At 40.5% G+C, this 20443-nt stretch overlaps 1 protein-coding gene across 2 annotated transcripts in view; it reads left to right on the forward strand.

Moving 5' to 3' along the window:
- anxa6 (annexin A6) overlaps positions 1 to 20443 on the forward strand; it is a 41435-nt gene that overhangs the window by 949 nt on the left and 20043 nt on the right. For both annotated transcript variants that reach the window (XM_061928091.2, XM_061928092.2), the window contains exons 2-15: positions 1997 to 2057; positions 10059 to 10143; positions 10225 to 10319; positions 10381 to 10494; positions 10570 to 10660; positions 10730 to 10809; positions 10917 to 10973; positions 13421 to 13514; positions 13677 to 13772; positions 13893 to 13951; positions 14046 to 14168; positions 16034 to 16092; positions 16255 to 16333; positions 19052 to 19133. In XM_061928091.2, coding sequence (XP_061784075.1) covers positions 2055 to 2057; positions 10059 to 10143; positions 10225 to 10319; positions 10381 to 10494; positions 10570 to 10660; positions 10730 to 10809; positions 10917 to 10973; positions 13421 to 13514; positions 13677 to 13772; positions 13893 to 13951; positions 14046 to 14168; positions 16034 to 16092; positions 16255 to 16333; positions 19052 to 19133 — 1117 coding nt within the window. In that variant the 5' untranslated portion in view covers positions 1997 to 2054. The remainder of the gene's footprint in view (positions 1 to 1996; positions 2058 to 10058; positions 10144 to 10224; positions 10320 to 10380; positions 10495 to 10569; positions 10661 to 10729; positions 10810 to 10916; positions 10974 to 13420; positions 13515 to 13676; positions 13773 to 13892; positions 13952 to 14045; positions 14169 to 16033; positions 16093 to 16254; positions 16334 to 19051; positions 19134 to 20443) is intronic.

Raw genomic sequence — 20443 nt, forward strand, 5'->3', positions numbered from 1 at the left:
TTTTTTTTTTTTGCAAATAATCATTAACTTTAGAATTTGATGCCAGCAACACGTGACAAAGAAGTTGGGAAAGGTGGCAATAAATACTGATAAAGTTGAGGAATGCTCATCAAACACTTATTTGGAACATCCCACGGGTGAACAGGCAAATTGGGAACAGGTGGGTGCCATGATTGGATATAAAAGTAGATTCCATGAAATGCTCAGTCATTCACAAACAAGGATGGGGCGAGGGTAACCACTTTGTCAACAAATGCGTGAGCAAATTGTTGAACAGTTTTAGAAAAACCTTTCTCAACCAGCTATTGCAAGGAATTTAGGGATGTCACCATCTACGGTCCGTAATATCATCAAAGGGTTCAGAGAATCTGGAGAAATCACTGCACGTAAACAGCTAAGCCCGTGACCTTCGATCCCTCAGGCTGTACTGCATCAACAAGCGACATCAGTGTGTAAAGGATATCACCACATGGGCTCAGGAACACTTCAGAAGCCCACTGTCAGTAACTACAGTCGGTCGCTACATCTGTAAGTGCAAGTTAAAACTCTCCTATGCAAGGCGAAAACTGTTTATCAACAACACCCAGAAACGCCGTCGGCTTCGCTGGGCCTGAGTTCATCTAAGATGGACTGATGCAAAGTGGAAAAGTGTTCTGTGGTCTGATGAGTCCACATTTCAAATTGTTTTTGGAGACTGTGGACGTCGTGTCCTCCGGACCAAAGAGGAAAAGAACCATCCGGATTGTTATAGGCGCAAAGTTGAAAAGCCAGCATCTGTGATGGTATGGGGGTGTATTATGCCCAAGACATGGGGAACTTACACATCTGTGAAGGCGTCATTAATGCTGAAAGGTACATACAGGTTTTGGAGCAACATATGTTGCCATCCAAGCAACGTTACCAGGGACGCCCCTGCTTATTTCAGCAAGACAATGCCAAGCCACGTGTTACATCAACGTGGCTTCATAGTAAAAGAGTGCGGGTACTAGACTGGCCTGCCTGTAGTCCAGACCTGTCTCCCATTGAAAATGTGTGGTGCATTATGAAGCCTAACAGACTCCGGACTGTTGAACAACAGTCAAGCAAGAATGGGAAAGAATTCCACGTGAGAAGCTTAAAAAATGTGTCTCCTCAGTTCCCAAACGTTTACTGAGTGTTGTTAAAAGGAAAGGCCATGTAACACAGTGGTGAACATGCCCTTTCCCAACTACTTTGGCACGTGATGCAGCCATGAAATTCTAAGTTAATTATTATTTGCAAAAAAAAAATAAAGTTTATGAGTTTGAACATCAAATATGTTGTTTTTGTAGTGCATTCAATTGAATATGGGTTGCAAAGGATTTGCAAATCATTGTATTCCGTTTATATTTACATCTAACACAATTTACCAACTCATATGGAAACGGGGTTTGTACATTATTTACAATCTGGGGTGTGGGATGTGGAAGGAGGGGGTGGGGGGTTAGGTTTGCTTGTTATCATCACTTCAGTCATCAACAATTGTATCATCAGAGAAATGGACATTGAAACAGTGTAGGTCTGACTTGGTAGGATATGTACAGCAAGTAGTGGACATAGAGAGAGAGAGAGAGATCAGAAAGCATAAGAAAAGGTATCTACAATTGATTATTTACATTTGATTATTAACAATCCGGGGAGGGTGTTAGTTTAGGGTTGAAGTTGCCTGGAGGTGTACTTTTATTGCGGTTTTGAAGGAGGATAGAGATGCCCTTTCTTTTACATCTGTTGGGAGCGCATTCCACATTGATGTGGCATAGAAGGAGAATGAGTTAAGACCTTTGTTAGATCGGAATCTGGGTTTAACGTGGTTAGTGGAGCTCCCCCTGGTGTTGTGGTTATGGCGGTCATTTACGTTAAGGAAGTAGTTTGACATGTACTTCGGTATCAGGGAGGTGTAGATGATTTTATAGACTAGGCTCAGTGCAAGTAGTTTTACTCTGTTTAACATTGCTCTTGTCGCTCTCTTTCCTTCTAGGCCTCCAACTATTGATTTCTGCAGTGTGCTCACACAGAAGACCAACTACTTCACAAAGATGGTAAGCGGACCCTCATCTTTGTGTCATTTTAATGAGGCTTGGATAACCCATCTTGTGTGTGTGAGTGAATGAAGGTGTGAGCAGAGAGAGAGCCACCTGCCAGCAGTGTAAGGTGTCACCCTGCACACCGTCTGCCAAATCTGACCAATTTGCATTCTCAAAGATAATATACCATATTTTTCGGACTGTAAATCGCAGTTTTTTTCATAGTTTGGCCGGGGGTGCGACTTATACTCAGGAGCGACTTATGTGTGAAATTATTAACACATTACCGTAAAATATCAAATAATATTATTTAGCTCATTCACGTAAGAGACTAGACGTATAAGATTTCATGGGATTTAGCGATTAGGAGTGACAGATTGTTTGGTAAACGTATAGCATGTTCTATATGTTATAGTTATTTGAATGACTCTTACTCATAATATGTTACGTTAACATACCAGGCACGTTCTCAGTTGGTTATTTATGCCTAATATAACGTACACTTATTCAGCCTGTTGTTCACTATTCTTTATTTATTTTACATTCAAATTTAAATGTCTATTCTTGGTGTTGGGTTTTATCAAATAAATGTCCCCAAAAAATGCAACTCATATATGTTTTTTTCCTTCTTTATTATGCATTTTCGGCCGGTGCGACTTATACTCCGGAGCGACTTATAATCCGAAAAATACGGTACGCTCGATTTTGAGTCCGAGCATTATTGATAGCAATTGTTATACGGTACATAGGCGCCGATCTACATTTCTGCCAGTGGGTGCTCGGTGTGTGTGTATTAGGGATGTCCCGATCCAGGTTTTTGCACTTCCGATCCGATACCGATATTGTTTTTGCACTTCCGATCCGATACCGATACTGACCGATACCGATACTGACCGATAATGGCCTATCCGAGCATGTATTAAAGTTTTTTTTTTTTAAATCACAATTTTTTTCATACGGTGTTGATGTGGAAATGTTTGCCTCGGCGATGGTGTGGATGTGTGGCACCGAATGGAGATAAGCGTCTCGACAGACCTTACAATATTGAACAATGATGACGAAAACTGTTTTCTCTGTCGTGTCCGTGTGTCGAAAATTGTTATGCGCTTATTTTTTTATTTGATTTTGTGCGTGGCATAGATTTGCCGTGCGCAGAGGACGCTTGAGCAGGCGCGCACCTTAGCGGCTGCGCTAGCATCACAGCTAACGTTAGCCATGCTGCTACCTCGCTCTCTGCTGGGAGAGGGCGTATACGTATGTGACGTATGACGTGACAGTATGTGACGTATGACGTGACAGTATGTGACGTGTGTAAGAAGGTGCGCTCGCTGTCTGTAAGAGGGAGACACAGGAAAGAGTGAGAAGAGCCTGTCGTGTAATGCCAGCAGCTAAAAGCAACTGCGTTAGAATTCACAGACCTGTTGATGTGTTGAAGGTGTGCTGGAAAATGCGGAACGGAAATTACGGAGCAGCAGAAAAGTGGAATGTATTATTTAAATCGGTGCGTTGGAAAACACGGACCGGAGTTTTTTTTTTAAACTGGATCTGGATCGGCATTTTCCCATGCCTTGCCGATACGCATTTTTTTGCAAATATCGGCGGCCGATCCGATCCAAATATCGAATCGGGACATCCCTAGTGTGTATTAAAAAAAAAAAAAAGACGTTCAGCGAAGTTAATATCCCATATGATTTGTGGCTTTATTATTTTGTGAAACGGACCAAACTCGCCACAAAATTAACTACGACAAGATTGATTTTTCAAAAATTATTTTAAAGATTGAAAGTTGCCATCAATCCCACGTGGGTGCTCGGCATTGTCCGTGGGTGCTCGGGCCCCGAAGCACCCACGGGATCGGCGCCTATGATACGGTATATGTTTTGTGTATCCTTAGTTAATTTAAACAGTTCAGTTCAGTTCACTGGCAGCACGGTGTGACAGGGGTTAATACATGTGCCTCACAATACGAAGGTCCTGAGTTCAATCCCGGGCTCGGGATCTTTCTGTGTGGAGTTTGTATGTTCTCCCTGTGACTACGTGGGTTCCCTCCGGGTACTCCGGCTTCCTCCCACCTCCAAAAACAGGCACCTGGGGATAGGTTGATTGGCAACACTAAATTGGCCCTAGCGTGTGAATGTGAGTGTGAATGTTGTCTGTTTGCTGAAATCTGTTTTAATATTTGACGGGCCTTATTAAAGGGACCAACTGTAGTTTGCCCACCCCTGGTCTAGAAACATGTTTGCGGTTATTCATTAATTTGACATTTTACACGCGCTTCTTCATGCAAAAATAGGGCTACCCTCGTATCGAGGAACCCTACGCACAGTGCATGATCTGCATTGAACATATAGAGGGGTGTTTTTTCCTCTCATACCCTCCTTAGAGTCAGCGTCCTCTACAGGGGACATTGGTTTTGGGGCTTTGACAGAGTTACACATTTCAGGAAAGAATAGCCCTACTATGAGAAACATAAATGTCTAATACTGCAGAGGATGCTGGCTGTAAAACTAACTTTAGGATATATGAACTATCCAAAATACTGGAAACACTTCTTAGTACGATGCGGTGTGACTGGACATCAAACTAAAGGTACATGTATTATATGTTTAAACAAAGTTAAAAAAGTTAAAGTTAAAGTACCAATGATTGTCACACACACACTAAGTGTGGCGAAATTATTCTCTGCATTTGACCCATCACCCTTGATCAACCCCCTGGGAGGTGAGGGGAGCAGTGGGCAGCAGCGGTGGCCGCGCCCGGGAATCATTTTTAGTGATTTAACCCCCAATTCCAACCCTTGATGCTGAGTGCCAAGCAGGGAGGTAATGGGTCCCATTTTTATAGTCTTTGGTATGACTCGGCCGCGGTTTGAACTCGCGACCTACCGATCTCAGGGCGGACACTCTAACCACTAGGCCACTGAGTAGGTTTTAAATGAATACCAATCTGTGCCAATAAAAAAAAAGCATTGTCATTCTTAAAAAAGGCAGATCTTTTGTTAATCAGAGAGTGCAGAGATACTGAATAAAGCCACCAATATTCAGTTAACCATGGCGCCCAGGCCATTTGGACTCTTCCATATTAGGCCCACTTTGAGGATTTGCTCAAAGTCTTGTTGCTATGGGCTTGTTTTGGTGGTTGCTATGTGACTGAAGCAGTCCAGCTGTCGTGGTTGGAGTGAACGTGCAGCTTTTTGGCTGACTGCCCCATTGCGGCATTGATCTGCACGGTAGCTGCTGCTATGAACGCTTCTCACAACCTGCAATGACTTAGCCCATTTCCCTCACAACGTTAGTTGACCACAATGAGGAGGAACTGTTTTTTATTGTTTTTATAAGGGGCTTGTTCATGACCATTTTTTTTGTCACATTTGAAAAAAGACCTCCGCCATGCGCGTGTAATCTGACTCCATGCTGTCCACGACACTCCCACGATCCCACCCCTTCGCCCTTGAACCAGCAAGACAAACACACACACACCAACACACACACATACACACATTAAAAGTTGCTAGTGTCCAGGTGGTGGGACAGCTGCAAGCAGTCAGCTGCTTTGATGACACATTGCCCACCTCATGTCCAGTCTTACATGTTGTGGAGTTCGATACCCTGCAAAGGAAGACCACATAAAAAAAAAAACGCATGTGAAATCCAGAAGAACCTCCAAAGTTGAACACCTCCATGTTGCGTGAGATTCAATCCCATAAGAAATTAATATTATTTTATTCCAAGGACATGATAAAATATTCCAGTATGACCAGCATATTACCGGTAGATGAATTAATGTTACAATTCTAAATGTCAAGGCAAGTTTATTTATAAAGCACAATTCGTATGTAAGGCAATTCAAAGTGCTTTACAAATGCGTACAGTTACAAAAAGGTGAACAAAATCATGAATACAAATAAAATCATCATAAAAAATCATGAAGTAATTAGGTTAAAAGCAAAGAGTGTAGATAAAATACTTGCACTTATCATATGCAAAGTTCAGCCTGATTTGAACATTGCCAAAGTTGAGGCCTGTCTCACATCTTCTAAAAAACTGTTCAAAAATATTTGCCACCTGCCAAGATGTAAAACGTTATTTGTATAAATGTCCATAGTTTTAAGAGCTATTTACTTATTTGTTACCATTTGACTAATTTTAATTTTAGCATTAATTATTTTATTTGTTTCTATTGTAGTTTAGAAAAGTAATATATTTAAAGAAAATAACTATTATAATAAAATATTTAGTTTTTTTCCCCATAGAGAACATCTTGTTTAAAGTTTCTGCAACATCTCTAGGACGTTTAATTTGAGAATAAAATATTTTTTTCTAGTTTAAAAGTCCTGCTAATTTCTAGATATACAAATCTTGATTTATCATGGTTTACTTGATCGTCGTATCAAGTAAAATTGTAAAATCGTCTGTCCATTTAATTTCACTAGTTTGTAAAAAAAAATGTTTTATTTTTTTTCAAATGTAGCCTTTTTATCTTAATTATTTTTTTGCAGTGTAAAAATCAAATGCAGCCTCACCATGTTTAGTCCTGACTCTGGGCACCAGCAGGGGACCACTTCCTGAGGTTTTCAGAACCTGAGATGGTTCATAAGCTTCTAACATGTCAGAGATGTACTTTGACACAAGACTATGAAAATACTGGTACACAAGCAGAGCTTTTTTAAAGTCTATTCTCTGAACAACAAGAAGCCAGTACAGTGACCTAAGCACTGGACTAATACAGTCATATTTCTTAGTTTCTAGTCAAGACTCAAGCAGCATCATTCTGGATGTACTGCAGCTGCTTTACAGTTTGTTTAGAGAGCCCAGTGGGAATGCCATTACAGTACTCTAAAATGCTGGAGACTAAGACATGGTTTAGTCTTTCTAAGACGGATTTAAAACATTATTGCTCTGATTTTGGCAATATTTTTAGGTGGTAAAAAGCTGCTGATGTTATTGACTATATGTGGCTGTTTAAAGTCTGAGTCTGAGTCCCTTACTAATCCTTGATTTCTGACCTGATTATTAGGTTTGAGGGAAAGGGTCCCAAGGTGACTAATAATAGTTTCTCTTTGCTTCTGTGGGCCACGTACAATGATTTCAGTATTGTCTTAGGTTTGTCTGAGTTTTGTTGAGCTGAAGAAAACTGTTTTGCATCCGCACATTGAACTGTTTCGATGCAGTGACAAAGTTAATCAACAGGTCGACTTTCTCCTGCCGTCAGTGACACGTTGATCTGAGTGTCATCTGCATAGTTGTGGTCGGAACCATTGAAGCTGCGTTTTAGCCAATTTAGTGGCAGCATGTACAAGTTAAAAAATAAGGGTCCCAGCCAGAATTGACCCCTGAGGAACCTCATAGATCAATTCCAACAAGTTACAGAGTTTAACCCCTGTATGAAGATAGTATGGTCAACTGTGTCAAAGGCAGCACTCAGGTCCAGCAGAACCAAGACTGAGACTTTTCCTGCACCTGGGTTCAGGTGGATATAATTTGTCACCTTGATCAGCGCTGTTTCACTGCTCCGGTGGGGCCCAAAGCCTGATTGGAAAGTATCAAACACATTGTTATACAAGAGAAAGTCACTGCGCTGTTGGTATACAACTTTTTCCAAAACTTAAACCAAAAATGGCAAGTTTGATATGGGCCGATAGTTCTTCAGTACTGTGGCATAACGACTACTCTAGAAGTGCTTAATGACAGCAGTTTTAAAGGCCTTTGGAAATGTTCCAGTCTGAAGTGAGACATTAACTAGATGAGAAAATTGTGGTCATAAAGTGCTCAGTACAGACATTAGAAATCTAGTGGGTAACTCATCAAGACAGCATGTTGATGGACTCAGAGTGTGGATGATCTCTTCAACTGTTTTGTCAATGATAGGAGTGAAATGTTATCTCTAGTTGTACAGCCGTTAACAGAGTAGCAATTTGTTTTTTGTGAATTATTGCATTTTTAATGCCTTGAAGCTTATCCCGGAAGAATATTGCAGACTCGTTGCACTTTGATGTCGAAATGAGTTCTAAGAGAAGTGAAACTGTAGTTTTTTTTTAATCCATTTGGTGTAGCAAACAGGACACAAGATGTGTTCCTACACAGCATTAAATAAAGGAAAAAAGTGGTTTCAACTAACAGTAAATGCACTGCACAAGTCCGACTGCTCCTAAAATACCCATAAAAGGTGGTACAGGTCTCCTGCATGTTTGAAAACATAGCAAAGCGCGGACCGCCTTATTTAAATAAGGCGGTCCGCACTGTTAGTAGATCACGCCCAACAGAGGGTTGCTGGTTACTGGGGTTCAATTCCCACCTTCTACCGTCCTAGTCACATATGTTGTGTCCTTGGGCAAGACACTTCACCCCTTGCTCCTGATGGCTGCTGGTTAGCGCCTTGCATGGCAGCTCCCGCCATCAGTGTGTGAATGTGTGTGTGAATGGGTGAATGTGGAAATACTGTCAAAGCGCTTTGAGTACCTTGAAGGTAGAAAAGCGCTATACAAGTATAACCCATTTATCATTTATTTATTATAACACGCCCACTAATAGTACATGCTATTTTATTGTTTGCGCGTGCTGTTTAGCGCATAATATTTTGATCTTAGTAATTGAGGCACATGATGTATAAGAGTTCAACAGATCATCAACATTAAGACTGCAGCTATTGATTATTTTAGTAATCGGGTAATCTATCGATAAATGTGTTCGATTAATGAAGTAATCAAATATAACACTTTCTGGCTTGAATGTGACTTTTACGGAAAATAGTTAAAATAATTAAGGATTTTTCTGACTAACCCTTCCCTTTTCTTCTTATAAACATTCAAATTGCACTTTTTCTATTAAAGCATCACTTTTTATTACTTTTACAGTATTTAAAACCAATGAGTTAATTTAAAAGCTTCTTTAATAAAGTATGATACATTGAGTAACACATTTTTTAAAATTTAACACATGCACATTTTAAAAGGTATTAATTGGAGAAGGGTTGTTTGACCTTTAGACAAACAACTCAGTTTTAAATGATCGCAATTTAAAACCTCTCTCGTCTTCTCTGGGACCTTTGCTCTCTGTCTACTTTTTTGTTGTTGTTTTTTTTTAAGCGATCCCTCTTTTGCTAGCACTTCGCTGTCCCTTTGCTCTCAGCTTTACCACTTTGAACATGTACATGTTTGCTGTTGGATACACAAAAAAAGCCAATTCCCTAAAACATTCCAGGCTTCAGATTCAGCTTTGTTTTGTCTATGTCGTGATGAAGGTCGACATTACTTCAGTCTAAATCAACTTGATACAGTATTGTGCAAAAGACCAACCATAGTTTTGTTGTTTTAATTACCTTTTTCTACAGTCATAAAGATACTGGAACTTTTTGGACAAGATTTTGGCAAAGTCCGATGAATAGAATGAGATGCATAACAGTATATGATAAATAAGTAAAGTACATCATTGCATGTGACAAATGAATGTAGCATGAGAGAAGATGCACTCTAAATGCTTGTCACCTAAGCCTTTCAGTGATGTGGTGGTTGGTTCTAGGTGTGGAATAATGTATAATGTGTTTATCAGCGAGGGCGAACTGCCATGGAAATTGAAATACATGGTGAAACACTGCCTTTTATACTTTTCTAGTGTTATGTATCTGATTGTATTCTAATAAAGACATTGAGGAATGCGCATGTATGGTCATTAAAGCAAAGACAATGATAATAATATTGGACTAGATGTATATATAGCGCTTTTGTAGACACTCAGAGCGCTTTACAGAGAGAAATGAGAACCCATCAATCATTCACTCCACATTCGTTTAAACGATGATGGTGGTAAGCTACATTTGCTTTTCGCCTACACATTCATAAACCAGCGTAAGCAAACTGGGAGCAAGGTGGGTGAAATGTCTTGCCTAAGGTCACACCGGCTGTGACCATCATGGTGGAAGATGGATTAGAACCAAGAACTCTCAAAATAGTATCCAGCATCTGAGCCACACCGCCCCTAAAAAGATAATACAAAGATCATGACGATTGCATTTTTTCAGGTGTTCCGAGGCACAATTACAAATGCCGCAGGTTTTGATCCCGTTGCCGATGCTGAGGCCTTGTACACTGCCATGAAAGGCATGGGTGAGTGTCTGCAAACTGCACCGTCGTCTTCCTGAAGTCTGTGACGCATTATGTGACGCATGTACGCAACATGCTCCTCAGGCAGTGACAAAGAAGCCATTTTGGACCTGGTCAGCTCTCGCAGTAACGCCCAGAGGCAGGAAGTCATTGCCGCATACAAGTGTACCTATGGAAAGGTACATCTCATCATATTTACACATTGAATAAGCAAGTGGGAGCACTTTGTTTTTGTTGCAGGATCTTATTGAGGATCTGAAATATGAGCTGACGGGTAAATTTGAGCGCCTCATTGTGAGTCTGATGAGAACTCCGGCATACCACGATGCCAAAGAGATCAAAGATGCACTCAAAGTAAGACGCTTACCCCATTCTTTTTTATTCTTGTGAGGTAACACGTTATATTGAACTTCTTGCTTACGTCTCAAGGGAGCTGGAACCAACGAGAGGAGCTTGATTGAAATCCTGGCTTCAAGAAACAACAAACAAATGCATGACATGGTTCAAGCATACAAGGATGGTGAGGCCTGTTTTTCTCCGGTATTGAGAACTCAATCAGTTTTACGCCAATGTCTGTTTTTGTTTCCAGCCTACGGTAGAAACATGGAGGAGGATGTGATTGCTGACACTTCTGGTCACTTTAAGAAGATGCTGGTTGTTTTACTCCAGGTGATTTATCTTAGGCATGACGTGGTCAGCAGCAGGAAACACCATCAAGTCATCAAGCAAGAATATTTACTTCTGGCGTAATGGTCAACTCGTTGTCATGCTTTCAGGGGACCAGAGATGAGTCGGGAGTTGTCAACGCAGATCTGGTGGAGCAAGATGCGCAGGTGATTATCTGAAAAACACTCGCAACTGAAAGTTACAAGTGTTTTGATAAGCTCATTGATGAGGAAAGAGGGACCGTATTTTTCGGATTATAAGTCGCAGTTTCTTTCATAGTTTGGCCGGGGGTGCGACATATACTCCGAAGCGACTTATGTGTGAAATTATTAACACATTACCGTAAAATATCAAATAATATTATTTATCTCATTCGCGTAAAAGACGAAGCAAATGTCCGCAATCGTCACACACGTCAACCAATAAGAATTCGGCGGGGGCGGGTCATGGCAGAAGTGCATTGTGGGTCATGGGATGCTAACTGCTGCTACATCCGTAGCTATTAAAATGGATTATGTCAACATTGGCGGTAACTTATAAAAACTGAGAAGGGCTGAACTAAAATGGCACCGAAAAGGAAATCATATACTGCAGATTACAAGCCGGACGTAGTGAAATATGCAGCAGAAAACGGCGATCAAGCAGCAGAAAGAAAGGAAACGGCGCATACCAGAGGCGACACTGGGGAGGAAGATTTCATCGGATTTAGCGATCGGGTAAACGTATAGCATGTTCTATATGTTATAGTTATTTGAATGACTCTAACCATAATATGTTACGTTAACATACCAGGCACGTTCTTAGTTGGTTATTTATGCGTCATATGGCGTACACTTATTCAGCCTGTTGTTCACTATTCTTTATTTATTTTAAATTGCCTTTCAAATGTCTATTCTTGGTGTTGGATTTTATCAAATAAATTTCCCCCAAAAATGCGAATTATACTCCAGTGCGACGTATATGTTTTTTTCCTTCTTTATTGTGCATTTTCGGCCGGTGCGACGTATACTCCGGAGCGACTTATAGTCCGAAAAATACGGTACACGTTATTGAAAGTAGTACAGACTGAAGTTGGCGTCCACGTCTTCAATTAGGGTAAAAGTGATGTTAAAAGATAAATGTTCATTCATTCATTCGTTCATCTATCTTGCATTGTTTTCTGAATGTTAAATTATATGATTCTTATACTATTTTAATCAAACTTCAATTTAATTAAATGCATATTTTGTACTAAAAGTAATTCATGGGAAAGAAATTGTTCAGTCATATAATGAACAAAAATAACAAATTTGGATATAATTTTGCATAACGTCCTGACACGAACCCAGTATGACTGCTCACTTGCTCACTAACAATGTGCGCAATGGGGGTCTTTGACGATGCACATTTGCCATCAAATTCTAATCACTGGCGAAGCAGGAATGGGTTAGGAACTTCTGGTAAAATGTTGTATGAAGCGCCGTCTGTTTCAATAATTGACATTTTACATGCGCTTATTTACGCAAAACGCGGCCCTTCACATATTGCACCCAGCGCGTGATCCGCATATCAGTATTATTCTCCTTGAGAAGTGTTTTTGGGTGTTTGGAAAAGATTAATTGAATTTGCGTGTTTTCGAAGGATTCGGTCTTTGTCCCACCTTTTGAAACAAACCGAGGTACCACTGTACAGAATGGTAAATGGGTTATACTTGTATAGGGATTTTCTACCTTCAAGGTACTCAAAGCGATTTGACACTATTTCCACATTCACCCATTCACACACACATTCACACACTGATGGTGGGAGCTGCCATGCAAGGTTTTAACCACGACCCATCAGGAGCAAGGGTGAAGTGTCTTGCTCAAGGACACATGATGTTTAAATGTTAGTTGTATGGTTGTGGTTGTGTCTGTGCTTGTGTTTTTGTTCTGTTGTTTTTGGGTATGTTAAGAAAGCAATGATGCACTGTGCCCAAGACAAATTTCCCCGCGGGGACAATAAAGTTGAACCTTGACCTTGACCTTGACGTGACGAAGTTGGTAGAAGGTGGGGATCGAACCAAGAACCCTCAGGTTGCTGGCACGGCCACTCTCCCAACCGCGCCACAGAAAAAATGTTATCTGTCAACTTATTGTCCAGCTCAGCTCTAAAGGCATGGGGAACTGAGGCCAGCAATCAATTAGAGAAAACAAAATAAAAACAATATAAAAAAATAAGGAAATTTGGCTCCAACAAGGCTGATAAGGTTTGATGTGTTGAAGCACTGTGGTTTGTTCCATCTTTGTGGAATGTTTTCAGAACATGTAGTGCAAAAGTTTCTGTTCCTCTGAAACATTCAAGAAGTCCCACCAAATTGACACCATTGTTGTTTACAGTGCGCTCAGAGGAACTTTACAGCACGGGACAGGTAGGAGAAAAGGAGCGCTTGATTTGCTCACCCTAACCCAGCTTCAGCATAGTACGGGTAATCTGGCCTAATTGGAGCATTTTTAAAAAAATTAGATTTATTAGTATGACGTCATAATTCCTAATATTGGTCCAATACTGATCGAATGGACTCTACGGCCATTTCTCACTGTAACGTAGTTTGATTGTAATTCTGCCTTCTTTTGTCTCTCTTGTCTCAACACAGGACCTTTATGCTGCTGGCGAAGAGAAGTGGGGGACCGACGAGGCCAAATTCATCACGATTCTGGGCAACCGCAGTGTGACCCACCTCCACATGGGTGAGAAAGGAATGAGCATGCACGTGTGACATTTTGGATGCTTCTCGTGTGACCTGCAGTTGTGTATTTGTGAACTAGAGTAAAAGCGTCAAAAGAGAAAGTAAGAATAAAGTTGTTTTTTAGTGAAGTTAAAAGCCTTTCTCCCACACCTTGACTATGCAGTTTTCGATGCATACGAGAAGAATACAGAGACGTCCATTGAGGACAGCATTAAGAACGAGCTGTCGGGAGACTTTGAGAGGCTGATGCTTGCTGTTGGTAAGACACCACTCAACTGTTGTGATGATCCATCCATCCATCTTCTTCCGCTTATCCGAGTGTTGTGATGCTGTAACCACTAAATGCAACACGCAACTAACAGTGTTTTTTCTCACACAGTGCAGTGCATACGCAGTGTTCCCATGTTCTTTGCCAGGCGCCTATACAAGTCAATGAAGGTAAAAGTATATGTCAAACCCAGGGTCACATTCATCTAAAAAATAAAAAAAAATACAGTTAAAACAGCTAACTCCAATCTTTGCTTATTTCCAGGGTCTCGGTACAGCTGACAACACCTTGATCAGGATCATGATTTCTCGCAGTGAAATAGACATGTTGGACATTCGCGAGTGTTTCAGGCTCCGATATGAGAAGTCACTCTACAACATGATTACGGTAACAGAAAGTCAAACAACCTCTACAGCAGGGGTGTCAAACTCAAATACAGAGTGGGCCAAAATTTAAAACTGAACAAAGCCGCGGGCCAAGGTTGAACAAATTAACCTTTTAATAGGGACCCAAACAAGTTTTGCATTGAATATTGAACAAGCAAGGCTTATATAACTTTATAGTGACATGCAAAATCAAGTTTCAAATAATAATAATAATAATTAAAAAATATCAATTACATATCAAATACAATTTAAATAAAAATGGAATGCCTCTTTTCTATTTGCAGCCTTCTGAGGTAAATATCAATATTAACGTTTTCCACAGGCTAATACATTTGAAAATAAAATAACAATGAATAAACCAACCATTCAGGACTTTAAACTGCTCAGTTTGCAACACACTGATCTAATCTGATGTGCCCAAGCCAGATACCTGGCATCTTTTCTTGGATGCTAGTTCATTTATGTCGGGGCTCAGGCTTTGAGCTGAGGCAACCTTCATTATCAAACGAAAGTGTTCATCAGTCATTATATCTCGTAGTCCACCCGGACCACAGTCTTTGGGGCGTACCTTAAAGGCACTGCCTTTAACATCCTCTACGAGCTGTCGTCACGTCCGCTTTTCATCCATTCTAACAACGTGCCGGCCAGTCACGAGATATGTGCGGCTTCTGTATGCACGCACACGTGAATGCAATGTGTTATGTGGTGTCACGGGGAAGGGCAGGGACATTGTTGTTTAGTCTGACATCAGAGGGGAAGAAACTGGTTTTGATTCGAGAGGTTTTGGTCCTGACGAACTGCAGCCTCTTGGCAGAGGGGTCGACCACAATATTACCAGCCCGCCTCAGAGTCCTGGAGGTGTGGAGGTCATGGAGTGATGGTAGACTGTAACCTTCTCTGCAGAGCGGATGGCTCGTTGCAGCCTGCACTTACACAGTAGTTTGCTGTGGCTGCCACATACCAGACTATGATGGAGGAGGAGGGGATTGACTCGATGATGGCAGTGTAGACGTGCACCATCATGATCTATGGCAAGTTGAACTTCTTCAGCTGCCACAGAAAGTACATCCTCTGCTGTCCTTTCTTGATGAGGAAGGTGATGTTCAGCTCTTTCTTGAGGATCTGGGTGATGGTGGTACCCAGAAAGCGGAAAGACTCCACAAACATCTATCCCCACTAGCTGTCCTCAGACCGTTGAGCTCTAGGTTGTTTTCGCTGCACCAGGTCACCAGATGATCAGCCTCACACTTGTTGGCATGGCTTAGCTAAGCAAGCAGATAACAGGTTGTCGTTAAAACACTGTTAAACTAATAACACATAAATAAAGTAGATCAATACAACATACATGAGATACAAAGTAAACAGTGGCATTCCAACATAAAACACATAAAATAAATGCATTAAAAATGTGTTAGCTCAATGTTAATTTACATTGGATTCGCCATAAACATAAGACTAATTGGCATCAATGAATTTATGTGGACATTCCAACACTTCCAAATTTGGTAATCAAAACTACAACTAAGATTTGTGTTACAATCAAACAGCTGTTGAGTAATAAGTACAAAAATTACAGTATAAACACTTTGTAGAACTCAACATAAGATAAAACAAGCACGTGCAACTCCATGCCAATAGACAACTCACTGGCTACTGCATCTCACTAGGACTAACTGAAATGAATGCATACTGACAAATGGGACAGAGAAGTGTAAGAAAACAAGAAATAACAATTAGATAGTACAGTTCATTGCAGACTCTGCTCAACAATTATATCCAGCATTCAGAGCCCATGTGATACATTTGACCAATAATGGTATAATGGTATGAATATGAATATATCTAATGAATTCTTGCTGACCACAGGATGACACATCAGGTGATTACAAGAGGACTCTGCTGAATCTGTGTGGAGGAGATGACGAGTAAGTACCTCTGTACTGTGGTGTGGGAGTGACAGTAATAACCTCATGGGGGTGATATAGCACCATCTGCAGGGGACGAGGACCATGACAGCATAATTCTGCTACGTTTCTCTGTGTTGCCTCTGCTCACTGTGCTGTGTTGTGCCAAACTGATCATTGCAGTTTAGCTGGAGAGTTCTTCCCTGAAGCTGCTCAGATAGCCTACAAGATGTGGGAAATAAGTTCCATGACCAAAGTCAAGGTTGGGTTCCCCTTTGTGCTGCAACTGTCATTGGCAGAAATAAATGCACGCCTAGCAGAATTGCTACAAATAACACTAACAGAGCATGCCTTGTAAAAGGATAGGATGTGATAAGAGCAAAACATTACACACACATTTTTGCGTTGATGCTCATTGCAAACCATTTAAAGGGGAACTGCACTTTTTTTAGAATCTTGCTTATCATTCAAAATCTCTATGCAAGACAGAAACACATGTTCTTTTTTTATGCATTCTTAAACATAAAATATGGCAAGTATGAATGAGGTGGCTAACAATGCAGCTAATGGAAGTACACTATTCCACCCATAAAGCCGTCTAAAAATAATCCAAAAACCGACAACAATACTCCACTTACATGTCGTGACCTGATTATCGACAAAGTATTAACAATATTGTTATATAAGCGCTTATGCAGATAAACTATTTTTAGCGGCACCGTGAACACACAGAGGTAACTAGTTTATTCAGCCATATTGATATTGTAGCTGTATCTCAATTCGGGGGCTGCATCCTTTCAAGGACCCAGCCCATGCATTCGACCAAGTGTGGGTCCTGGCCAGAATCCTCAAACAGCGGCTGGAGCAATATAAATTGGGAGAGTTTAGTTTTCGAGACACTTCCTGTTTACGTCAGTTGGTCTTGCTCTTACATTTACGTCACGTATCTGCTGCTTATTCGCACGAGGTTGAATAATGGTGAAATTTAGAGAAGAATGTTGAAGCGTTCTTTGTGTTCTCTTGATCTTTTACCTTAGTTTATAGGAAGCGGCTAAGATCTACCGGCACCGCCGGCGTCTAATTTTCCTGCCGTTAGAGCCGACCAATCATGGGAGATGGTTGTCATGAAGATGTGTCACATGTTGACAATAATTTTAAAGCTGCTATTTTTAATTGTGATTTTTTTTTTTGCTTGTGAATTGTTATTGTAGTAGGACATGTACTTTTAAAAATACGCAGACAATCCAGATGATGTCCCAGAAAGAGTCCTCACGGTCTATCCATACAGGAACACCACACAATCCTATTTAGCAGTTACTTCATTAATATGTGATTCATAATTGATGTATGTTTCTAATGTTGTCAAATTGGTTGCATTATACCCAGTAGTAGTGAATATTGGGATAGCATAATATTGTTATTTTTTTATAATTATTTGCAATGAAGGCAGAGAAAATTAGTCACAACAACTGCAGTTTCAGCTTAATTAATGTGTATAGGTTATAAAACTACTTTGTTTTTAAAGAATCATCCAAACTGGTATATATATGTTTTGTGTCATTTCTTTTTGGTCTGTTGTTCTATATATTGCCTTGTCCAAGTCCATGTCCTTGTTCTGCACAGCAAAAACAGATACGTTTTTGATAAAAACAGATAAACTATAAACAGAAAAGTTAAACGCAAGATCACATTAATCATTTATGAAAGTAAACATTTTCAAATAATGAGCAAAGGTAAACAAAAAACAGCAACAACTAATATCGGTACATTGTTGCACACATTTACAATACTTCACTATTTAATAGGCCATAATTAAGCTTTTAACTTATTGCAGTCTGAAAAAATAAATAAAAAGATGTAAGGCTTTACTTCCAAACGTTGAAAAAAGCTCCACGCACAAAGCCGTCTGCATTTGCCAGATATATAGCCCTTTCTAGGGGTAAAGAGAGGAGCATAGAGAACGGAAGTCGCTCAACATAACGATAGTCAAGGCCTCGTATTTTAACACAAATGTATATTACTACTGTCACCCGAGCTTGATTTGTCTGCTTTTAGGTGTTATAAATGAAAAAAATTAAGCTATACTTACATTTTACTTACATTGTGGCCATAAACCGAGAAGTTAGTCAACTTTGACATTGGCGAGAAAACACATTCAATTTTCTTTTTTTAACCTTGTTAGAATTATGATTAATTCTTCATCCAAACGACATCTCATCAGTCGGCATCCCAGTGAGAGCAGACTATGTACAGTTTTATTACAATACTGCTGTGTGCTTCACTTAAGCTGTAGCAGTTTTCCACACAGCTTCTAAAACTTGCAGCTCATCCTCCGTGTATTCAGGCTAAAAAATGTCAGGTTCTGATCATCATTTGTCCCAAAGTAGTCTTTGTTGGCTCTCATGAAGTGTTCCATGATTAGTAGTGTGGTTGTTGTCAAAAGGAAAAATGAACGTTGGGATGCGTCTGTGAAAATATTGTGCCGGCGTATGCTTAAAATGAGCAAAATACATCAACATTAAATGTTATTATGAATATTACTGTTACAACATTACATATATACTTATATACAAAATTATATAAAATGATGCTGGAGGTTTTCAGATTTTTTTAGCGCGCTTAGTAGAGCGTACCCCATTAGCTGCATTGTTGTCTATTGGAGTTAGAATGCATTAAAAAAAGGTAAGCATATGTTTTCTTGTCTTAAATTAGAATTGTGAATGATGGACAAAATTAAAATAAACTGCAGCTCCCCTTTAACTGTAGTTTTTCAGGCCGCCCACTCACATGTCATTGTTGGTCCTGTCATTGTCTCTAAGGGTGACACGCTTCCCATCAAATGTTTTTCAAAAATGTTAATAGGCTGTCACTCAATTGAAGTTAATTCTCCTCACCAACATGCAATTATGTGAGCTTTCTAACACTTTTTTATGTCAAAGTGTAGCATTAACCTTATATATTTTTTTAATTCCACTTCCAGCTGAGACCAACGGTTGTCCCTGCACCCAACTTTGACCCTGGTGCCGATGCACAAGCGCTTAGAAAAGCCATGAAAGGGTTCGGTATGTAACCTCATTTTGACAGTGTACAGTAAACCAGAGGTAGCCAAAGTGGGGCCCGTAGGCAAAATTTGGCCCGTTGTGTCATTTGATCGGCCCCGCCAAAGGGTGGCTTACCAAATGTTATTCATATTCATACTGGCCTTCTTTTAAGATCACTAGGTGTGTCCCGATCCGATTAGGATATTGGATATCAGTCCGATACCAGCAAAAAAAACAAGTGTCAAATTATATCGGCTTGCATCTAATCTTTCCAATATTAGCTCTAAAACTAGCAGTCCTGCAGCGTGTTTACTTGTGCAATGCTGGATAGCCAGTTAACATTTAAATGTCCTCCTATAAGCACACATGCTCTTTTCTATTTTAGTGAAGTCCTTTACAAAAGGTAAATATGGCTACTAAGAGCAAGCAGCTACACAACAGCTAAGAACACAATAGCACACAAGCGATACGTACGTAATAAGTGTATTTATGGGGACGTCGTGGCGCCTTGTCATGTCTTTTGTGTCCTTGAGCAAGACACTTCATCCTTGCTCCTGATGGGTCGTGGTTAGGGCCTTGCATGGCAGCTCCCGCCATCAGTGTGTGAATGTGTGTGTGAATGGGTGAATGTGGAAATAGTGTCAAAGCGCTTTGAGTACCATGAAGGTAGAAAAGCGCTATACAAGTATAACCCATTTACCATTTAATTGATCAACATTGCAGTCTATAAGACATTTTCTATATAAACAAGTACCGTATTTTTTGGACTATAAGTCGCAGTTTTTTTCATAGTTTGTGCGACTTATACTCAGGAGCGACTTATGTGTGGAATTATTAACACATTACAGTAAAATATCAAATCGTATTATTTAGCTCATTCACGTAAGAGACTAGACGTATAAGATTTCATGGGATTTACAGTGGGATCACACTCCTCAGCCTTCCCGGTAAGGTCTATTCAGGTGTACTGGAGAGGAGGCTACGCCGGATAGTCGAACCTCGGATTCAGGAGGAACAGTGTGGTTTTCGTCCTGGTCGTGGAACTGTGGACCAGCTCTATACTCTCGGCAGGGTCCTTGAGGGTGCATGGGAGTTTGCCCAACCAGTCTACAAGTGTCTTGTGGACTTGGAGAAGGCATTCGACCGTGTCCCTCGGGAAGTCCTGTGGGGAGTGCTCAGAGAGTATGGGGCATCGGACTGTCTGATTGTGGCAGTCCGCTCCCTGTATGATCAGTGCCAGAGCTTGGTCCGCATTGCCGGTAGTAAATCGGACACGTTTCCGGTGAGGGTTGGACTCCGCCAAGGCTGCCCTTTGTCACCGATTCTGTTCA

Source organism: Nerophis lumbriciformis, linkage group LG35 (assembly GCF_033978685.3).
Source record: "Nerophis lumbriciformis linkage group LG35, RoL_Nlum_v2.1, whole genome shotgun sequence".
In the NCBI taxonomy this organism is placed as follows: Eukaryota; Metazoa; Chordata; class Actinopteri; order Syngnathiformes; family Syngnathidae; genus Nerophis; species Nerophis lumbriciformis.